At 34.1% G+C, this 24459-nt stretch overlaps 1 protein-coding gene and 1 non-coding gene across 6 annotated transcripts in view; one reads left to right on the top strand and one right to left on the bottom strand.

The window, feature by feature from the left end:
* The window catches only part of by (focal adhesion protein tensin), a 78684-nt gene that overhangs the window by 15733 nt on the left and 38492 nt on the right, over window positions 1-24459 (top strand). For 4 of the 5 annotated variants that reach the window (XM_090113491.1, XM_090113483.1, XM_090113508.1 and 1 more), the window contains exons 2-4: window positions 10755-10860; window positions 11106-11143; window positions 21998-22066. In XM_090113491.1, coding sequence (XP_089969617.1) covers window positions 10755-10860; window positions 11106-11143; window positions 21998-22066 — 213 coding nt within the window. Of the gene's footprint in view, window positions 1-10754; window positions 10861-11105; window positions 11144-21997; window positions 22067-23684; window positions 24067-24459 lie in introns of those variants that run through there. The other variant, XM_090113515.1, reaches the window with a different exon arrangement.
* On the bottom strand, window positions 392-463 carry TRNAM-CAU (transfer RNA methionine (anticodon CAU)). The gene has a single exon. It is a non-coding gene; the product is annotated as a tRNA-Met (tRNA).

Below are 24459 nucleotides of genomic sequence, written 5' to 3'. Positions count from 1 at the left end.
ATAACCAGTAGTTGACTAAAACTGGTACCTACCTATGATATCATAGATATCCTATTAAAATTATATATTAATATTATATTGACTATCACTATATTGTACAAGTATTGTAGCCTGTAGGACCCTATATCACAAAATAAAGTATGTAATATTGTTTTATACATTTCCTGCACGCAATCTTCGTCTTCCCCAAGGATGGGTCGCCCCTCGTATAAAGCAGGGAGTGCCGCTCATCATCATTGCTTACCTAGGGTAAGACTATTAAAGCAATACCATACCTGCCCCCATTATATGTATATAAAGTCTGCAGTTAATAATACGCTAGGGTTATGAATCAAGAAGCAAGTAATAAACATAAAAATCCTTATTACTTAAAAATGTAATAAAAAGGTTTTAGCAGAGCGTGGTTTCGATCCACGGACCTCTGGGTTATGGGCCCAGCACGCTTCCACTGCGCCACTCTGCTACGTCGGTCGATTGCGAAATAGCAGTATGTTAGTATTTAGTTAACGCAATTTATATCGGTTGATAAGAAAATTTGCAGTGATTTCCAAAAATGTAATAATAAACATGTTCATATATCTATATTATGAACTGCCTACCTAAGAATTATTATTATGTTAACTAGCTCATAAATCGAATCGTATCTTTAACTAGACACAGAAAATCAGAGGATTGAGAGGCACTGATATTTAGGAATCTACTATCTACCTTTATGCAATAATCATATATAACTTTATCCAATTAGCATATATAACAAATCGCTAAAGGAAACCCTTCTAATTGAAAGTACCAATTAAGATTCCTTCTAGAATATTAATCACCTTTTGTCTACTTAGTGTCCTGAAATGTACGCGCACTTTATTTCTTAGATCTACGACACCCATAATTTTCTACGAAGTGAAACTTTGTCATTATTTATTGCATTATTATCATAATCTATGAATAGCCGACCAATCAACGTTAAGTTGTTGGTTTGCAAATCATTTCGTGCTTTTCATTTTATATTTTTTTGAATACCTTTAAGTTCATATTAAGTAACGAGACACAGTGTCGTCTAACTTTGAACAGTATGCATAATAATTAGGTTCTGATTGAAAAATATGTGTAAAATGACTACCTAATGCCGATACAATTTTAATTCATGTAACTTCGTATTGACACAAATGCATAGCCATTTTAATTGATATAAACCTGAAGATTTTTAGAAGTCAAGACCTTATAACATTTGTATTCATTACTGTCACGTGACTGTATATATATATATATATATATATATATATATATATATATATATAAAATTACATAAAATGGATATTATGTTACTGAGAAACATCCTTGATTACAATGTAAAAGTTTGTTTGTTGATGCACCGTGTTCGCACGAGTATCGATACGTGATACAATTTTTATTTGACACGCATCTAACTTCTAAGGCCCTTCCATAAAATTCCGCTCACGTTCCGCCGTTTATATACAAAGAAGCCGCGTATGAATGAATGACATTTCCAAAATTTCTTAAAATTGTATTGTACGATACCGAATTCTTCGTCACGTAGGTTGGAAAGTTATTAAATGATTACCACACGCACAACGAAGCTTACGAAAGCAACTTACTACTCGTATGATAACACGAAATTAGTTCAGTGATGTAGAGAAATAGTGTCATAGCTTATCGGGTGTAATGCATTAATTAACTCAAAATTAGCTGCCATCGGAAGTGAATAATTATGCAAGAAATTTTTTATGTCTTTCTCTTTAATGTGATAGCGATAAATTGTGTTATTCTGATAGCTTTTAATTGTATTGTTCCGACATTTTATTTAAAAACAAAGAAAATAATAATAAGTATGTAGTTCTTGTCTGACACAACATGAGGGTTATATCAGGATTGTGTGTCGCTTCCCGTTTTAATTTATGTTATAGTTAGTGCTTACAATAAAACTTCTTTTCGTTTTCATTATAAAGTTTATACTATAGAGACACGCTATTTTCAGAGGCATAATGATAAATATTTTACGTAAGTAGGTATCTGTTTTCTGTTTTATTAATAATTATTGTGTAATTACTAGTAAACATAGCCCAATTAAGTACCTAATGACAGAATATCTTATATAGTATAAAATTTCCGGCACTACCTCTGATCGTTGTTTTTATAGGAATACTGATCGTATTATGTTAAAAGCAGCTCCTTGTTATTACTGGCACGGAATATATCACCGCGGATATATAAATCTTATTTAAATTGACAAAAGAAAGACGTTTTAAAATACCTGATAAATCCGGCACCTCCTTTTTATTTAAATAAATATTAGTTTTGGTTGAGCATATGGGGTTTCGTTTTTGTTTACTTCTACTATACTAAATTGTTAATAGGTAGTTATGTACTAGGTATTCAGTGTTAAGAATAAGTACTTGTGTAAATTAACAATACATTTAGACTTTAATATTATCACAGAATAGTTAATAGAACAGATATTATGTTACGGTAGTGTATATCAAAGTAAATTAATTACTTATCTATACTAATATTATAAAGAGGAAAAGTTTGTAAGTATGTATGTATGTATGTATGTATGATTTTCACGCAAAAACTACTGGACCGATTTCGAAAATTCTTTCACCATTAGAAAGCTGCATCTTTACTGAGCAACATAGGCTATATTGCATTTTCAAAAAAATTAGAGATCCTTACCAAAAATGCAATAATGTAACCCAAGGTGTAAAAAAATCCTCAATAAAACTTCTGTCATCGCGTGCGCTGCGGAATCTATTGAAGATAGAACAAAAAAATGTTCTACGGTATTATAGAATGGATCAATATCTACAAGCAAGTCCGCAATACCATATGTCCATCTTCAGTAGTTATGTTACTACAACAACTTTTTTACGTTTTCAAAGTAAATAGAAGTGCCGACAGTAATCAAACCATGTTATCCATACACATATATTAATCCTTATCCCATTAAATGATGTTTTATTATAGACTGTTTCAATACCAGCAAAATACTTTTTAAATGAAAAGAATTGGATATTCCATTCAAAAGATATAACGAATTTTTAAAAGTGTCAATCTACAGAAAATAGTAGGTACATATACTGTTCGAGCAGGCCGTAGTGCGGGGGTCACGGAGGAATTCTACCAATATGCGTCTTGATGGAACACAGTGGGGTTTTGGTCGGTAGGAATCCGACATAACCCACGGCCCCACCCCCGGAGTCCGTGGGTATCTATGAAAGATTTCCCCACTAAAACAAAAAAAAAGGCCGTAGTGCGGGACGGGGTAAAGGTGATTTTCATGTGATTAAAAATTAAACCTATAGTCCAACCTATAGTAGACTTTTCACTGTAACGATATCGCTACCTATGCGGGTGAAACCGCAGGGCATTGCTAGTCGAGTATAAAAGTTGGAAACATTTGGTTTATTGTTCAATTCGAAGGGGCCAGCTGTTCAATGAAATTTGATTCGGCTAATGGGCCGCGTGTGATGACTTTATTATGTCATTGTGTTCGGTTGCTGCCGTGGAAGATGCATCTTTTTTGTTGATGTTCCTTTAGGACGGGTGCCAACAAGCCTTCTGAAATGTAAGCGCCGGCAGGTGCAAAATTTACAACACACGTGCTTAAACTACATCCGATGTATTGCATGCCTTAGCATTCGTATTTTTTTACACGATACGGTATGGAAACATTGTTACTGGAACAGCTTTAGGCTGAAGCGTTTCTCGCGCATATGGCGCATTTAACCTTCCAGCGGTCGCGCGCGGTCTCTGAGTCCGCAACGAACTTGTTTTAAGTCAATATACTGAAACTGTAAACAATAGACGCTTGCGCTTCCGTGATACCTTCGAGGGGGTGAGGTAGCACCTCTTAGTAGCCCTGTGACATTCGTCGCATGTACACGTGCTTTCTTATTTGTGTTTGCGGTCTCAGATTCCGCGCGCGACCGATTGTGTTCCGGAACAATCCAATGCAATTAAACCGAATCCGATATAAACACAATAAATATTTCTGAAAATGACCAAGGAGGATCGTCTTCAAACCAAGTTTTACGTGTCGCAGGTCGTTGTTACTATTGCGATAGGAAAAAGAACCGCAAAACAAAGTATAGTTGTTTCAAATGTGGAAAACACATGTGTCTAGAACATGTGATTGTTATATGCCGAGAATGTTCATTTCCAGTAGATATTATGGACACTAATGACGAATAGTTTATTATAGTTATTCTAAACAAAAATTAGTAGTTTTTAGGTAATTTTTCTTTATTTCATTTTATTATAATTTAGATTATTCTAGAACAAAACGTAAAATGATCTCAAAAATAGATGTCATTTTAGAGTTCCTATTACACAGTGCCAATTGATGATGAATGTGATTTATTTCTAAGATAATTATAGTCAAGTTTATAAGTTGTTAATTGTAAAAAAGAAAATTCCATTTTGTTTTGTTTAATGTTGATTTATAACGGTGATTTCCACCCAGAGTCAAAAATTTTGAGTTTTTATAGACCTTTGTTCTATTAAGTACAAATAAAAGAAGTAATGAGTAATTAAGTTGTTTTTATTTTATTTCACATGTTTAAGACCTCTTTTTAATCATGTGCTATACAATAAGTCGAAATATTCATTTGTTTTCCCAAACGAGACACTTAAATTTGCGGAATCACAGACCGCGCGCGACTGCTTGTGTTCGGCGCAAGGGTGCGACCGCTGAAAGGTTAATACTTAAATTCAAAGCCAGAAACCATATCAACTGCTCTGCAAATGGCGCCATTATCTTCGCGCCGGCGCCTGTACCAAATCATGACGTCAGTGAACTATAATTGGACATAAAAGAGTACTGTGAATACTCAAACGTGGTATGCCCACCCTTTTACCTCCACTTATTTCGAGAAGTGAAACGAAACTTTGAAAGTATAATAAGAATTACGAAGAACTCTATATGTTGTGTACAAAGGTTAGCATTTAATAGTGGTGAACGATAAATCCAACATGTCAGATACAATTTATTAACCAGCGCTAGCTAACACAATCCGCAGAGATAAGATCGGGAACTAAAAGTAGTACTATTGAATACAAATTAACTTAATTGATCAGGTTATAAACAGACGTTTTGAAAGATATCATTTAACTTTACAAGTCATTTTTCCTGCTCGAGGGTAGGTGTGAAAACACGTGTTTTAAGAGCTCCCCGAAGTTTTATTTTATTTAATTTACAATTTAAGTCTATACTAGTGGTATGTTATAAAACTTTGTACCTGGTGTCACTGGCTGTCTTTCCTTATATAAAATCACTTCCACTTTCCACTTATATCCATATTATGGCACAAGTCACACAAGTCACTATGATGGACACAGTGAAGCAATCCATGGTTGACATGACAGTTGCTTTTAATGCACGATTGGAAGAATTCCAACAGCAACTTGAAGGTATTAAGTCCCCAGCTACTGCATCTTCAAGCCCTTCGGCAAAATTATCAGCTGAATTTGATGTGTTTCGTACATTTGTTATAACATCTCTCAAATGCTTAACAACACAAGTTGAAGTCCTGTCAAATCTTTATGAAAAGCAAGAAATGCAGAGGCGGAGGAAGATGTTACTAGTTCATGGTGTCCCGGAACAAACCAAGGAAGATACAGTATCCACCGTAGTCAAGGTCATAAGTAACAACTTGGATTTACCAGAGATTGATTCGAATGCCATATCTCTCTGTCATCGCCTTGGTCGAGCCACTAAGGATAAGCCACGGCCTATTCTTATAAAGCTGCATAATATTTCTTTGAGGGACAAGATTTGGTATGGTAAAACTGGATTTAAAGGCTCTGATTACACTTTGTCAGAATTCTTAACAAAAAGAAGACACTCCTTATTTATGGCTGCTCGTGAAAAACTTGGTGTCACAAAATGTTGGACGGCTAATGGAAACATTATGGTGGTGGCTCCTGATGGCACGCGTCGTCGAATAGCTACTCAGGCCAATTTGGATGAGTTGCCTGCGGTGGTCGCTTCTTCCTCTGGGGCTGAACCGCAACGCCAATTGGAGTCGAAGAAGCCACTTTCTGCAGCTCAACGATCTCGTAGGAATCCCAAGACTAAGTAATAGTTATTGTCTCTTTTATTTTAGCATAACTTTACCTATCTGCATATTATATTATTAATTTGTTCTCAACATAACATCTGATCTAATTCAAATTACTGTTCTTTGATTTCTATTATTACATACACGTTTACTAAAGGTCTAAGTTAAAAATTAAAATGTAACTATTATTTTTTATATGAGTATGTAACTTTTATCATTAGCAATTAGTCTCAAGGTACCCACTGTTTTTATAATAATATAAATTAAATTTAAATCTACCTAACTTGTTTACAGTTTACACTCGGTAATGTCAGTTGTCATTTGTCAACACTCAACTGTCGGTTTGTTTTGTCAAATGTCAACTGAGACTTGACAGTTATCTATTGCTGTTCCGACTACAAGTCTTTTGGTTTGTGTTACTTGCTTTTATGTTTAACTATTTCTATAACAATAATATTCTTTTTTCTTTTGTATTAGTTTAACTAAAGTACTTTAATTTTTATTTTTTATGTTGTAAGTGGATTTTTGCTGACGTCTTCTAGATAGGCTAGTGGTACAGGGGATTAGCAATTTAGGAAACTTAATTCTATTTTTAATTAGTTTATCTTATATATATTATACTTATCTTTTAAAATATATATATATTTATTTTATTAAATTGTTATTTATCTATCTACTACTTATCTATAATATTATATTGCATACATAAAATATTGCACATTTTGCCATGTCAAGTGTTGAAACTGATAGTGATGGAACTTTTTATTCATTTGCATCCGACGAAAAAGACGGTGACAGCAGTTTTCACAGTACATCCTTTTCTCCTCTATGTGATACTCTTACTTCCTATTTTACTCCTTTCCCAAATAATTTCAATGTTGTGCATATCAATGCACAGAGTATTCCGGCACACTACTCAGATCTATTAGCATCCTTTGAAACTCCCCACATCCATGCCATACTCATTTCTGAATCGTGGCTTAAACCTTGCATCCCTTCCAGCTCCTACTCCTTACCTGGATTCCACCTCATCCGCAACGACCGTGAAGGCAAAACTGGCGGCGGCGTTGCAATCTATCTTCGTTCACACATTCCTTACTCTATCCTAAACTCCTCTCCTCAACCTCCGCAAGCCGATGCAGCTGAACATCTGCTGCTTGAGGTAACCCTCTCCCACACAAAAATACTCCTCGGTGTTTTTTACAGTCCTCATCTTTCCTTTGATTATTTTGATAAATTTGATATTATCCTTGACCGATTCACTCCCCTTTATGATCACACTATCTTAATGGGTGACCTTAATACCTGCCTCCTTAAATCCGACGCACGTGCGCATAAGCTATGTTCCATTGTCAACTCCTTTAACCTACACATACTCCCTCTCAATCCCACGCATTTTTTTCCAAATTGTGCCCCTTCCCTTCTTGACCTAATACTTGTTTCCTCTCCCGATAAGATTTCTAAGTTTGGACAGTGTCCGGCTGAGGGATTCTCCTATCATGACCTCATATTTGTTTCCTATAAAATCCGCCCTCCTAAGCCTAAACCTAAAATAATCCTACAGCGCAATTTTAGTGGTATTGATCCAGATCGTCTTATTGCAGATGCATCCGAGATCGATTGGTCTGTGATTTATGGGGCTCAAGATGTGAATGAGAAAGTCGAACACTTCAATAACCTCGTCATAGGGCTTTTTGATAGACACGCTCCGCTGCGACCTATTAAACTGAAACACCTGCCCGCTCCTTGGTTGACCGAGGAAATTAAAGTACTGTTAGCAGCAAAAGCCAAGGCTAAATCCAAGCTCAGATCTGACAATAGTGAGATACTTCGGGAAAAGTTCAAAAAAATTCGAAATCGTTGCAATACACTATGTAGAGATGCACAAAGACGCCATATTCACAAATCGGTCGAGGACGGCGACTCTGCTAAAGTTTGGAAATTCCTTAGATCCCTTGGTATTGGCAAATCCCCAAATAATTCCTTACCTTCATGCGTAAACTTGGATAGTCTCAATACGCATTTCTCCTCTCATGTTAACAATTTCGACGCTAATGTTAAACAGCGTACTTTAAATAGAATTACCTCTGACTCTGTTCCTTTGCATCCTCCGTTCAAGTTTAGTCAATTTTCTGATTGTGATGTTAAGAAGAACATATTAGCTATCAGCTCAAAAGCTGTCGGCAGTGACTGCATTAGCCGTAATATGATCATTCCCATCCTAGATACTATTGTTCCCGTAATCACACATATCCTGAACTATTCAATTTCCTCACATACCTTTCCAAGTGCTTGGAAAAATGCTTTCATTATCCCTCTGCCAAAACATTCTAAACCCTCTACGCTCACCGATTTCCGCCCCATATCTATCCTTCCATTCTTGTCAAAAGTCCTAGAGCGCTTAGTACAACAGCAGCTTAGCGTCTTCCTTAATAAGTATGATCTCCTTAATCCTTTCCAATCCGGTTTTCGTCCTGGTCATAGCACGGTTACTGCTCTAGTTAAAGTCACTGACGACATTCGCTTTCATTTGGATCAAAAACAGCTTACGCTACTAACATCTCTGGATTTTAGTAATGCTTTTAATACAGTTGACCATGATATCCTTCTCAGCACGCTTAGTTCTCTTAACATATCTCCAACAGATATTGATTGGTTTCGTAGTTATCTACAGGAACGCCAGCAGCGTGTCCAAGTTGATAATTCTTTTTCCTCTTGGGCTGATGTTACTGCTGGTGTTCCGCAAGGCGGTGTGCTTTCTCCTCTTCTTTTTAGTTTATTTATTAATTCAATATCCCTCAACATCACTTCTCTCTACCATATGTATGCCGACGACTTTCAAATTTATTGTCACACTTCGCTTGAAGACCTGCCGAATGCTATTGCTAAAATGAACGACGACGTATCCACTATTGTTGATTGGAGTTTTAGTCACGGCCTAAATGTAAACCCAAAAAAGACGCAAAGTATAATATGCGGTACGAAATACTTTGTATCCAAAATAGACTTTTCTACTTTGCCTAGGGTAATAGTTGATGGGATTGCCATACCGTATAGTTCCGAAATTAAGTGTCTGGGGATTTGGATTGATTCGTGTCTATCTTGGAATCACCAAATAAAGGAGGTTCGTAGAAAGGTTTTTGCTGCTGCGGGTTCGCTCCGTCGCTTACGTAATTTTCTGCCGATACCGACTAAGATTGCGCTCGTCCAAACACTCCTTTTACCTATCATAGATTATGCTGATGCGTGCTATCCTGACCTCTACGAATACCACCTAGACTGCCTTGAGCGCCTTCAGAATTTCTGCATAAGATTTGTGTTTGGCTTGCGCAAATACGATCACGTCTCCGAGTTTCGCACTAAGCTCAAATGGCTTCCCATCCGTCTTCGCCGAAATACTCATATCCTTCACCTCCTGTACTGTGTTCTGTTCGATCCGAGAACTCCGCGATACTTAAAAGAGAGATTTGAGTTCCTTGTGTCTAACGTCAACCCGACGCGTTTCTCTAATAAACATCGTCTAGCAATGCCACCGCATGTCAATCACGTTTACAATTCTTCGTTCACTGTGCGTGCCATTAGACTTTGGAATGCGTTACCCTTAGACATAAGAGCAGCTCAATCTCTATCTACGTTCAAAAACTTACTGAAGCAATTTTATTTATCGAATTAGTTAGTTGGTAATTAATTATTTATTTTATTAGTCAATTGCGTCGGTGTGCGTTTTTTTATTTTATGTATGTGTATTTTTATATATGTATGTGTATTTTCATATTGTAATATATATGTATGTATCTTTTTATATAGTTATATTATGTATGTATATGTGTATCTATGTTTATGTATATTTGTATGCTTATATTAATAATTAATATCTATATATAAATATATTATATATATTTTAGTAGTATTTTTTCTGTTTTTAGTGCACTTCGCCCTGTTTATTTTACTACTTTTGCACTGCGTCTCCTTGTCCACCAGGTTGTCTGGAAGAGATCGCTGTCTGAGCGATAAGACCGCCTGTTGTGCTCTTTTATTAACAATGTATTGTGTCCTTACTTGTACTTTTCTCTGTGGTGCACAATAAAGTATTTTTGTTTGTTTGTTTGTTTGTTTGTCATTGTTCTGTCAATTAAATTAGTCTTAACACAATGACTAGCACTTAGCACTACAATTTCTTAATTCTTACAAATTCATCAATAATAATTTTGTAGAATTGAATTGCCTATGAATTATATTTTTTTAAACAATGTTTAAAAATCCGATAATTTAAATTTAAAATTAACGATATGTGTAGACAACTAACGATAGAATGACAAGAAACTAGAAACACATAACAGTTTATACGGTAATTTGAAAGAAGTCGAAAAGAATGCGTACGCATAGCATGAATGGGCTCGCGTGACCGCCTCCCACTGCTACGTCCATTGTGCGTCCATTATGGGTCCAGCGAAGGGACAGCTCGGAGCAGGTAAGGGCCGGACGGTGTGCCGGCTAATGCCAAACGCGTGCCATACCACTTTGTGTTAATCTAAACAAGTATGCGTCTTTATGCGCAGTGCTTCTATTTGGTTAGTTTAGTTATGATAAGACTTTTAGTTAATTCATAACTAAACTTTCATTTTCTCTCATAACATTAATTTTTGCTTCAATTAACGCAAGGCTTTTGTTTTACAGAAGGAAGGAGTGGCTCAAACTCACGCGTTTCGAAGTAAGACGTTTAAAAAGCCCAGGCCCTGTCATTGGTGTCATCAGCCAGTACACAACGGATCATGTTGCAGAGGTGAGACATTTATAAATTGTAGAAGTAATTATTTTATTATAATTCATTTCAAAGCTCTACAATATTTATTACATATAATTTTGAGGGGAGAAATTACGGGAAAGTTCTTCTTGCTAAGGATAAATGACAGTTTTTAATATTATTAAGTATTTTATATTTGGAATATTATAAATCATAAAATAATTATGTCATTATGTTGCACTCTTCATTCAGTTCTCTAATTAGCCCTACTTTTATTGTTTCAGTTTGCAAATATGTTTGTCATACAACATGCGAGAGTAAGGTACGTATCCAAAGTTTAAACTTTTTTACTACGTATATAACGATTTCGAATCTTTGGCTCTACCAGCTCTATAACTCTATTAAAAAGAATCAGTTAGCGCCATCTGGTGCTAATTTTCCATTCGCTTCATACTTTATTGTTATTAAAGTCGTCGTTTGCGCAATGTTCCAGATACCACTTTAGCGCTTTACATTAATATTTCATAGATGGCGCGCTGAGAAATCTCTACAAAATCGAAGCTTTTAAAGCTATGTATTTAGCAACTTTTATAATTGAATTCTTTTAGCATAGAGGAACTTGTGAATAGCTTTAAGATCATCATCAGAAAGTCGCGTTAGAATATTTTGTTTAACTATTATTCCAGATTATAATTCATAATATGTATTTTGAATTACAACAACGCCTCTAGTCTGATTGATCCAAAAAAAAAACCGTGAATTTTTAAATAGGCATTTCATTTATCAATTTATTATCATTAAATTGAAATCATGGATGATACGGCAAATAATCTTAAATGAATCTAAGTATTATAAAAAGTAAGCGATTGATGGGGAGAGCCTAAACTCTAAAGCATATTATCCATTCTGCTCATAATATACCTAAGTATTTAGTTCCTATTTAAAAGTTACAACATTGAGGTTAAAAATACTTTGTGTATATTCCAAACTTAATAAATATATTATTAAAATAATTTAATATACAATTGTGTATACTGTTAGTACAGTAAGTATTGATGGCAATCTGTACCGCCTCCGGTCACGATTTCATTGTTTACCAACTAGTCGAAATTGGACACTTTATTTAACAAAACCTACATTGTGTTCGAATATTTTATAACAAATTGTGTCTTGTTATCGAAGATTTATCTGTTCTTGACAGATCACGTAACCTATATAATATAAAAATGAATCCCAAAATGTGTTGGTAAGCGCATAACTTGAGAACGGCTGAACCGTTTTCTTTTTTTATTATATTCCTTGAAGTACGAGGATGGTTCTTATGTAGAGAAAACGTAAATATGTACCACGGGCGAAGCCGGGGCGGACCGCTAGTTTTATATAAATGTCACGAAATAAATCTTGTCTTGATGCACATTTTAATTAATATTTGTTTATGTGTAGTATATTCCCTTTTTCTTTCTGATTTGAATTTCGAAATATAAAAAAATAACACAAAAATTGACAATAGACAATAAATGATGAAAATATATAATAAGCCTATATAAGCCATCAACATTTCCAATTTTTATTTAAAACCACATTTTACATATATTTATTCAATCACCACTGATACATAGTTGGATCTATGAATTCATGTGAGTAGAATATTAATAAATTCAACATGAACTGCAATATATTTATATGCCTATTGGAGAGAGTAATACTATTAAATAATGTTCCTACCAATAAGCAATAGGAATATTAAAAAATCAATTTGTCGAAAAAATTGATAAACATATAAATATTTTATTCATTTATGATTTTTTATTATATACTACTAATAATATTTATAAATGACCTATGTGACCGTATGCACGAAAATCACTTAAATAACCGTTACATACTTTTACATGTAAATCAAACCGTAAAATGGTCGTAAATTAAAGTGTATAAATGTAGGAGTACGACATGTGATTGGATAAATTTAATGTTTGTTGTGTTCACGTATTAGTCATCAAGTTTAAGTGTTGTGGGATAGAAAGAATGTAGATTATTGTTATTAAGGGGATTCATAGAGCGCTACTAAAGTACTAAACACGACGTTGGTGATAAAATATTGATAGAGTTATCATTTTAAACTTAAACTTTCTTAACCTTCATAATGAACATCATAATTTGGCTAATAAATGGAAATATAGGTACACATAAATACATATTTTAATGACTCGCTTGTGAAAATTTCAAGAGAAAAATTTCGTATAAAAGTAATTTGCAATTGCGGGTGGAAGCCGTGGGAGGGCCAAGTCGGGATGGCCGCGGGAGTGACAAGCAAATGGAACGCCTGATTACCAAGAAAGGCACCCGAATGTTATTCTCGGAAGTAAAATGATGAATATACGATGACACCGGGTTATTAATTGAACATTGTTGCATTACCGGTATTTTGTGTTCTTATAAAATTAATGTAGAGTTCATAACGATGTTATCAATCTCATTACTAAAATTTGATGAACAATTTTCATACAGAACATCATTAGATAATATTTTAGTCAGCCAGCGAAGAAGAAATAAAAACATAGGAATAAGACGTATTAATTGATTCAGTATTTAGATCTCTGATTAATAAAAAAAACATTAAATTAAACAATATACCTACTTAGTATGAAGTCATCATTCAGAGTCGTTATTTTAACTTACTTAATTCTTAATCATTACTTTAGCACGCACAAGCAATTATGCAAATATCGTATACCAAGTATTTAAATACACATTGACACTTATCGTACAATTAAAAAAGTTTCATGAAAATACGTTTAAGTGCCGTGGATTCAGTTCTGTCGTTTCGCTGTTAATGTAGTACAATTTTGCATGCAAGACGACCGATAAAGTAGGGTAAGAGCAAAGGCGTGCAGGCACGCAAATGCTTGTACGATATGGATGGTATCGGTGATAGTTAGGTTCCGCGGAGTCAGGTGCAACGTTCTGCGGAGTGGACGCGGTCCAACTGGAGGCTAGGGGCCAGCCGGCGCTCGACAGCGTCTCGATCTTGCGAAGCCGGCGACTCTGACAGTGCCGCCGCGCGCGCCGTCTCGCAAACGCGCACGCGAAATCGCATCTTCGCGTGCTTTCGACTGAAAGCTCCTTATAGACGTTTTGCATTTGCTCTATAAATAATTCTAACTGTGGGCCGTTGCTCTAGCAGTCTAAGCAATAGCTTTATTCCGGACAGTTTCAATTGGACACTTTATATGGCAATTCTATAGTTTGTATCTAAATTCTAAACAGTGCGCTTTGTGATTACTAAAACACTTGTATATGTATACAAATATTTATTACACTCGTAGCACATATTTTGAAATTGTTGCAACATTTGCTCTTAAAATAATTCCTTAAAATTATCATTTTTGTTAGGCGTGCGTTAAAATCGTCGGTATAGAAAATGTCAACGAACTTTTAATGTTAGATATCTAGTAAAAAAGTTTATTGCTAGTTTTTGTAGAAAAATAACCGCTAGAAAGTTTATTTTCAAGGAGCGTGTTTTTAATAATTCGGATAAGAATCTATTTAACAAATTTAAACCTAATAAGTTATTAAATTGCTTTTATTATGCCAAGGATAGTCCTTAAGCTAAGCGCTCTATGACTACTTCCGCTACTAAACCAACTGCCACGCTACATAAATATATTATGCAAAATAATACAAGTTTGCTTTCAAGGCTATGCCGATCTTATCGTAATACCTAATAAATATACCCTGATACGTATTGGCAATGACGATTTTAAGCGATAAGAGTGTTGTGTTGTGTTTTATCGTTAGCCGCCTTCCTGAGTCACGTATGCCATTTCATAACGCAGGTGTACCTAGCTCTAAAATATTTAAATATAGCCGGAACTATTAAAACAAAACATAAAAAGGTTTTTTAAACAGTGAGCAAATTGTGAACTGTAGTGTTTATTATTTTGTTGTGTTAAGTAAAATAAATGATTGTTTTGATGTGAGAAAATAAAATAAAGTTTATGATGTTATGAGAGATATTGTAAAAGTTTTGGTGTCGCCAAGGAGGTTCCTAAAAATAACATTTAATAAGGTTAAAGTTTACGTAACGTTATAATGAATAATAAGCGGTTTAGTAATAGCAGTACCATGACAAGTTCTTCAGGAAGTTCAAACTTAAGGGTATGTATAATTTACGGAACTCATGAGATAACAAAATACATCGGTAGTTTTTGATAAATGATAATAATGTATAAGTGTATTCCTGATATTATAAGATATTATTACGAAGAACAAAAGGAAATTTTTTAAGTAGACTACTGCTTAACTGCTTTGTTATCTTCATAAGTGTCATCCCCTCGACCGGGCAGCTAGTAGCTACACATTAGCATGAAGTTTTTATCCAACCAAAGTAATAAAAAAGTAAAATGAACCATTCATTCTTGTTATCTCTCCCACATTATTACTACATTATAAGTTATAACTAGCTCTATGTGAATTCTTTCATAACTCTCTGGGATTATCCTCATATTCTTATTATCTGAGCCAATAAAGCACTTATTTTATTACATTGTGGTCATTTGGTAAATATATAAATCATTATTGAAAAACAAAAATTAAAGATGGTGTAATAAAACCTGTTTTTTATTAACTACCTTTTATGACTTGACATGAAGATTTTAGTATTTGATATCGTCGAGATCAAACCCATTGAATGTTTTATTTTTGTCTCATATTTCTTAAAAATAACATCTGCCTACTGCTATTTGAGTATGACATAAAAAGTTATTGTATACGAATTTGAAACATACTGTGTGCATACTTCTAAATTAATAAATGATGATAAAACAAAATATTTCAATCGCATAATAATGGTTATTATTAATGACATTCCTGAGAAAATCTCGTATGTACGTTTCTAACATGATTAAACTATGCATTGGCAGTTAGTTCAATACACCACAATGCGAAGGAATTTACTTTGCCCACAAATAAAATCACAACAGCACGACTCGACTTTGAAATACGCGGGTCATATGACACTGGCACCGGTGCAAGCGGTTATTCTTATATGACGGTACGCGGGATCCTAGCCCATGGATATAAATCAGAAAATCTCTCATACGACACTTAATAAAAACTTACATATAATATGTGGTTGTAAATAATTGTAATCTGAATATGTAGACCTTTTTTTGTCACTTCTTATATTATGCGGATTTTATCGATAGCATGTTGCCAATATATTATAATTAAATTTATAAATGTAGAGTTTTTAATATTTTCAATTATTATGAAAACATCTTATTGTGTCAATAGGGCTCACTTGAAGATCCAAACGCGACAGGGACGATATTAAGTACATAAATGAATGAATGGTAATTTTATTTACCGCTTTACTAATGATCGGTTGAGCTTGCGATTTGAATAAATAATTGCAGCTTTCGAAATGACTAAATACTAACTAGCATTCGTGTAGCTATAAATCAGGATTAAGCTTGGACAATAACAGCGTTATTGTACAATACAATCGTAGGTGTAGGTCCGTTCCTATTGAAAACTGGGAATAAAGCAGCGACGTTTTATTGTATTGAGACTACGTACTTATAGATGAGTATTGAACGAGTACATGTTGCGCAGCGAATTGTTTCGTGTACATGTCCGGTCGATGTACGTTGAACATATAGTAAAAAAAGTTTACAAGTTATCTAATTTATATAGTTAACTAGGTCCCATATTGAAAACGCCAATTATTTTCATATTTTTATGAAGTAGAAATAATAAGTATGAAGTAAAAATATATCAATGTAAATCTACATTTTGCACACGAACGACAATTTCATTAAATATATTGCTTTCAGTATCACTTTACATAAAACATGTAAAGTGATATTATGAGATAGTTTATGACTTACTGAACATGGAATAAAATTGAATACCTATGTTAAAAAGTCGCTCACAATAATCGTAAAAAGTGAATGACGTAAGTAATATAAGTATAATATCTTTAAATATTCAGTTTCGTTACTATACAGACAAAATGTAAACACTCAGATAAGATTTAAATGTTATCATTTGACATTATAACGTAGGCTTTGGGACTTCAAACAGATTTTCTAAGTCATGAATTTAAGCATAATATTCTGCAAGTTACGTGGTGCGCCACAAAGGAATTTGCTCAAGGGCTGTACAGGAATATAGTAACCGCAGTTTAATGAACTTGTTTTAGTTATTCCAAGTATTTACGTTCTCCCCTCCGGACACATCAGTTCGCCAATTTACCAAACCAGAGCGCCCCAATTCGGATTTTTCCTAAATCAATGTTGTCGATCATTGGCTATATTATGTTATTTTAAGGATTGATTGGTACAGCTCACTTTCTTTATTATACTCTTCTTTTAGATATACATATTAATACCTATAACTTAACTGTTAACAAAAGAATAGATATTAATGAAATGGAAATGAATAAAAGATGTTAAAATATTAAAAGTTAAAAATTAATTATAATAAAATTGATAAAAACCTACTAAATTATAATGTACATTAAATATTAGTTTTAGGTACAATTGTTATCCAATATAAATAAAAATATAAACAATTTTTGATAATTTATACTCAGTTATGTCTATAACATAACTATCTCTACACCGAGAGGATTAAATCATTATTTTTCAAAATATACTCTGAATTTTATTCACAATTCTGAAACTAAAACAAAGGTGAAACAAACAACAATACAATAGGTACAAACGTTTTAATGAGAAGCGTTGTTTGCTTTCCACTTGGCAAATATAGTGTACCTTAGGCGACGGCTTAGCTCCGCTGAGTTAACCACAGGAAGATTCTCAAACATGACTTTGAGAAAAGGAAAATATACCTATATGTATAAACTATAAACTAATAACTTTCAAGCATGCATGACATCAACTATTTAATAACAGATGGTAAATAATAATTTATTTACATGATGCCATGATCTCTTAATCCAATATCAATTGGGTCATCCATCGAGTATTGAAGATTGTATAAAATGCAGCATCCTCGTATGTGACAAACGCCGACACTTCTCATCGGACATTTGATTTAAATTCCGATTTGTAGCGGTGAAAGTAAAAAGAAACAGATAGGAGATACATTTTGCAAGATATATCCATAAGATGGAGACAGCCGGTATTTATTTATATCTACCGCAATATTTTACGATGTCTGTGGTATTCGTTGGTTATGTTGTTTCTTTGTTGGACATCTTATGTTAGCTTTTAATGATAATATTTTGTATTTTATTTCTATTATTCCTTTAGTGTGCGAGTACGATACGGTACTTGGATGAAGACCTCGTTAAAGTAATTAAAAGTATAGCTGGAAGCTATGCTCTATTTTAAACGTTTTATAGGTATTTGCTACCCAATTCTTTCACGTTATTTAAAGTCTTTCATGACTATAAATTCTGCTACAAATTTGTTTTGCAACTTGCTACACGCGACGCAAGTACTTAAACTTACCACGAGTTGAATATAACAGTACGGCTAACCCGGAACTAGAAGGTTATTCATTTACTAACGATCTAACATTGATTCTGTTCGACGAAACAAGCCGCGTCTAAATATTCCATCAGAATTTCGCATGCTGCTAGGTTCGTGCTAATCGATATCTGACAAGCAATTTCTTGCTCGATTAAATCAAATAACTATGACGCGATAACGAGATTGAATGGATGATAACATCGAATGTTGTTATTTTTTATCGTGAGCTCTTTGACCTTTTTAACCCCCTATGGCCGATACGATAATTACATTAGATATTATAGCTATTTTAAAAACATTACTGAAATTACAATTGCATTGCATTTTTATTTCTATTCACATATTTGTTTGCAATGTTAGATTTGTTGCTTTTCACTTTCTTGCTTCTACCACGAATTGTAAACTAAATTATCTTACCAATTACGCGAAGTAGTAAATGTGAAAATAATTGACCTTATAATGATATCATTTCTACAATAGGAAGACATTTGGCTCTACAAATAACTCTAAGATATTATTGCGTAAGTCTCGTAAAATTACACTACAGTTACATTCTTGTTAGTGAGCGGCTACATACACCTACATAATGTATAACTATAATATTGAATTTACGAGTAGTTTTGTTGTTAGAATAATGAAAAATACACAGTCTGCTGCTCATAAGTTTAAAATCGATTGTATACCTAATATAAATGCAATTAATTTAATGATCACTGATCGCTGCAAGAATAATAGCAATTAATATTTTAAGCAGCTCATACATTATAAATTTTAATAAAGGCTATCTCAGCAGTAGCATCTCAAGTTGGCCTCAGGAAATGAGAAAGGATCCTGATAATAAGTGAAACGATCTTTAATTTCACAATTCATAATGAAAATATTTTGGTCAATCCCTTCACAATTTGTCGCGATGCGTGCAAATTGAGAGAATGTACCTACTTGTTTCGTAACACATCAAGATGTCTTTTAATTGAGACGTTGGCGTCGGTAGGTACAAGCAAAAACATAAAGTTAATGATCTTTATTCTGTCCCGCTTTATGCAACACTAAACTTGACTCCGTAGTCGTAAGGATTATTACTAACTTTAAAGCAATCAAGTTTTGGTAACAACAAAAGTATATCCTTACAATGAATATTAATTTTGCTCGGCTAGAATAACACACATAATTTCTAAGCTAAGCTTTAGTTACGAAATTGGTATGTCAAAACTGCTCAGCGTGCCATAATCGTTGTTCCTTGATAAGAGACCACCGCGCCTCGTAATTAATAACGTGTTTGCAAATTATACTTCAACCGGTTGACAGTTAATAGGACCCCGGCACCCACCACTGAACACTTAAATTGCTTTCTCATTTCACGAACGATTTGATTGACGTAAACTAAAATTAGGGCTCGAGTATTACGAGTATATCTTCTATACTTAACCGCGTGCCGATGAATATTAACAGTAACTTCCTCAAAAATACTCTTTCATCAATGAATGTTTCTTATTCGATTGCAACTACGAGAGCGTTAAGAAACTGCCTATGAAAATAAACGATGGAGCATTAGCTTTGCGATTTCCTGATTGACCTAATAAACATGGATAAGTGGTGGTCTGCATTCGATCAGGCACGAATGGGGCCGCTTGAAGCTCCGCCACGACAGGGTGTGGTACGCGAAGTTTATTTTTACGGCATTGCGGCACGTGGATACAACATCTTGCCTAAATTATAAAGACACATAAACTCAAAAATTTACAAAGCATTCCAAATGAGGTCGACCTAATAACGTATGGAATGATTAGCGCGAGATACATCACGATTCGGGGAAATTAACGACGCAATTCAATGAAATTAAACGCTTTAACGTCTTCTGAGAAAACGCGACTATGATATATGCCTTACCTAAATATTTCGACAGCCTCCGTTTGAACTTTAAATAAACTTTATGTTTTGTTCGCCTACAAGTATGTTTTCAAATTTCCTACTTGTTTGTTGTTTCAATAGAAATCTAGATATTTCAATCATAGCGGTCGGACAGTGAATGCATTAGCACCATTTGGGTGTGATTCTTATTGTTGGATATAATATAGTCATCGTTGTAGTCATTGAACCGGCCTTTATGTCAATTACAAAATAATATCTTTAATATTGTAATATCCTTCTTGTACCTTCCTTCCTGCGTGACAAGAAAGAGATCATTTTTTACATCTAGGGCAGAAACAAACTGGCTTTATCATATATCTGACATCAATATTAAAATTTTCAAATCTCCCATAGAAAGATTAGGTACCCAGAAGGCCATGACCATGAGAAAAACATGTTTTTTTTAACGGATGTTCCTACAAACGAAGATTTTCATTCCTTAGTATAGGTATACAATACGTATGTATATGGCTAATTTTTTTACATATGTCTATTTTACATATTATGGCTAATTCATGCATAAAAAAGAACTAAAGATTTGAATTAATAAAGAATAAAAAAAAAAAGATTTGAATTACACATAAAATGTTAACCAACAACCTTAGTAAAGTCAAGTCAGAATTAGCTTTAATTAACTATAATAAGTATCTACATACGATAATACTCCCATAATAATATCTCAATAAAATCGTGCCATTCCTCGTCGTGCACATGCAAATGGCTAAATGCATACTTTCAAATGTCAATTTGTTCTACATCCATAAAGCACCACAATTTGTCGGCAAATGTAGGGAAATATCGCGAAGACAATAACCACAAATTACAGCCCCAAGGTGGGCGACGCGGAGCTGCACAGACACCGATAAACCCCATTTTGTAAATTCGATTATCACTTTCTCCTTTTATATCTACGATAATTAGCTTATATAGGACTTCATATTTTAGATATTTACGTTTATTCTACAGTAATGTATTTTGATAGCATAACCACAGAAAAAAACTAGACGAGACAAATGAGTGTTACAAAATACGTCGACTACAATGTATCAGACTTAAACGATATCATATAATTTACTTAAACTAACATTGACAGTGCTAATAATCGTTCGTTCTTGAACTTAAAATATTTATTCTCAGTCTAGTTTCACTCTGGCCCGCAGCCAGGCACTAATTTACTACCTTGATCCTATTCTCGCTTGGCGAGGCAAATGTATTGTATTTTATGGACAGGAAGGCATCATTTACTTCATTGGGTATAATGTTGTTGAAGGACCGCAATAGACATAAAAACTTGAGCACTTTGTCAGTTATTCGAGGCTTGAAGAAATAAAGTGGAGCTTGGATTATCCCCCTGTTTCCCCAGTTTCTCATCGGGGACCTATTGACCTATTTCACTCGCTGAAATCACCCTTTGTGCGATTCTGTGTTGCTAGATATTTTGTCAGTTTCATATAAACTGTAGCCTTTACCGAAAATTGTAAGCTAAATAGCGACGGTTTCAGTTTAATACATAGTACGTACGATTTTTTCTTAATTGGACATAATTAACACGTTATGGATTTCATACTTCTTTGAATATGTTGTTTGGAAATTTGATGTTTTGTAGTAAACGTTTAAAAAAATATTGTACATTTAAAATTTTAATTTAATTAGGAAGAAAAATTAAACTAAGGATAAATTTTAAGCGTAAAGATTTGATTTTTATAAGGTACTAAGTATATAATATTTCAAAATATTGGTATTAATTGTTATTGTTTTTTTTATAGGTATCAGATGCAATACAGCTGTCGGACCCGGCCAATTCTGCGGAAATACTCGCACGTTTACAAAACAATGTAAGTACTTTATTTAGTTTAAAACGTTTGAGCTCGCTACTACAAAAAGAGGACTTGAAAATATTCCAGCTGACTAGATAAAAGATGACATTTATTTTATTTCATGAAATGTTTTCCATCAAAAAGCTTTCATGAATATTACTGCAGGTATTCTAAAGGTCAGGAACGTAATTCAACTTTAACTCAATAAAACGTTTATAAATGAAAATATTTTATATTCAGTTCAGTTAGTATTGCGGTTGATTGGTACTATTTTATAAATTTAAATGATGGATAAGTTTTATGGGATAATTACTGAAGTTATAGCAAGGATTTGGAGACGTTAATCACAGTCCAAACATGCCGGATTCACACCGCCTTCATGCCGCATTCCGAACTGTACGGTACGCTCCGTTTCCTGTTTAAGCTTTAAACAAACAATAAAAACAACTAAAACGTTATTTACGTTTTATATTTCATAGAAATGAAATAATGTTATCTTTTTAAGTTTGAAGTAAGAAATTAATAGATAGGTGCCCAGATATAGGTACTTCGTTTAAGTATATGAAAAAAGTGATCATTGATTTTTTAATCGTCATTACAATAAAGTGGATTTATTTATTTTGAATATCAAAATGTTAAATAAAGTCAAGGTTGCATCAATTTATTTCATAAATAAAAAAAAAAAGAAATCCAACGACTCTTTCAAATTCTCGTGTTAGTGTCTGTATCTCCCAATTCTTTCTCAGCAATTTAGTCTATGAGACCTATTAACAAAATATAATGCAGTTGATAAATTCCAAGTCCGGATCTGGTGTCACAAGTATCTCTAGACTTCGCTCTTCATTAGCAAATATTTTAAGTTTTTGTAGAGTCAACGCTGCAGTTAATCAAGTAAAACTTGTTAATTATATTTGTATTGTGTAGAGTTCGTATAATATGAATTCCAGTAGATCAACGATTTAAATCCTACCCATAGTTTTAAATGCTCATTCGTTATTATGTACTATAGAATATTCGCGACTCTACATTTTCTGCGTTAACTTAGAAGTAACTTGTATCCGTAAACTACGTACTCTACATGTTATCGTGTATGTTAGTAAATTTGCGGACTGTGTTTGTTTTCATAAATTGTTAAATAAGATTGACGCAAGGTTTGTTATTCCGCTATTAGTACTCCGGTTTTAGAAATTTGTTTACAATCACAACGGAAGCTGTATTCCCTTTAATGCAATCGAGTCACGTAATTGATTACAGCTCTACAAATTTAGCTAATGAAATACTATTGAGTTTCAAAACACTGAAAGTAATTAAAAGTACCCTCGATTCAGCGTATTTTTGTGTACAATGAAAGATAGCGTGGAATTTTATAACGATTCAAAAAGAAAACAAAATCAGCGTGTCACCGAACCGTTCATCAATCAGTCGTCGCTATAATATTTTCTATGGATTAATGAGACTAGGTAATGCTATCGAAAAGTTAACAAAAGAGGGTTAGATGGACGACGGTGTTGATTGATGTTAGCATTTCGGGTGAAGTAGTGGGGTGAGTGGATGTGTTGTCTTGGCGCAAAGGTGACATGACGTAGCGTAGAGGCGCGTGTCACGAGCATGAGCCCCGAGCAGTGCGCGGCTGGCGCGCGACCTGACCGCACTCTGCGGCGCACCTTCCGCTCTATGGCACCGGCAAGCCGCAAGCGCAACTATTCAAACCATTGTTTACCTTCATTGAATGACGCGAATTCGCTTTTGAGGTTTTGTGAAAATGTACACTTACTATTATGAATAACACATAGTGATAACATACACTGTAACGGAGTTAAACATGCATCAATGTATTCGTCTTATTTAAATAAGTGATGGATTAAAACAACAATAAGTCGCATCCCAATGTAAACCGTGACTTGCGGGCGCCAACGGCTGTCACAATAACTGAGATGAAGCTATTCAAGAGGAGGCTGTCATTCAGCGAAAATAAACAGAAACGAGTTTCCCGCACGGAGGATCCTTTTGAAGATGAGGTACCTATTTTATAATAGAGCGAGCGCTATATAAATTGCAATATTATCTCGACTATGTTTAGCAACGCTCATGAACTGAACAAATGATTGCTCATTCGTGGACGATTAGTTTCAGCAAACATTACCTGGGTCGGGAGTACCTACCTAACTCCTCTAATTTATAGTTTTAATGCTTCGTTATTATACATTTACTGCTACTATGCTGTTAAATATATATTATCTTAATCATTAGAAGTTTTCGTCAACGTAACGCGTTATTACTTCGGTCGTTGTACGAAATAAATTGAAAGGCAAGGTTATCTTATCAAAGTCCGCTACACGCGTCGCTCCGCCGCGCCGCTCTTGCTTTTTTCGCGAAATCGTTAGCATAATTTACATTGAGGATGATTTTTT

This window comes from Colias eurytheme, chromosome 2 (assembly GCF_061535395.1).
Source record: "Colias eurytheme isolate Ceu_HAF_F1 chromosome 2, ilColEury1 Martin Lab GWU primary, whole genome shotgun sequence".
NCBI classification, from domain to species: domain Eukaryota; kingdom Metazoa; phylum Arthropoda; class Insecta; order Lepidoptera; family Pieridae; genus Colias; species Colias eurytheme.
Note: the sequence above shows the minus strand (reverse complement) of the source record. Positions and strands in the feature narration are given on the sequence as shown.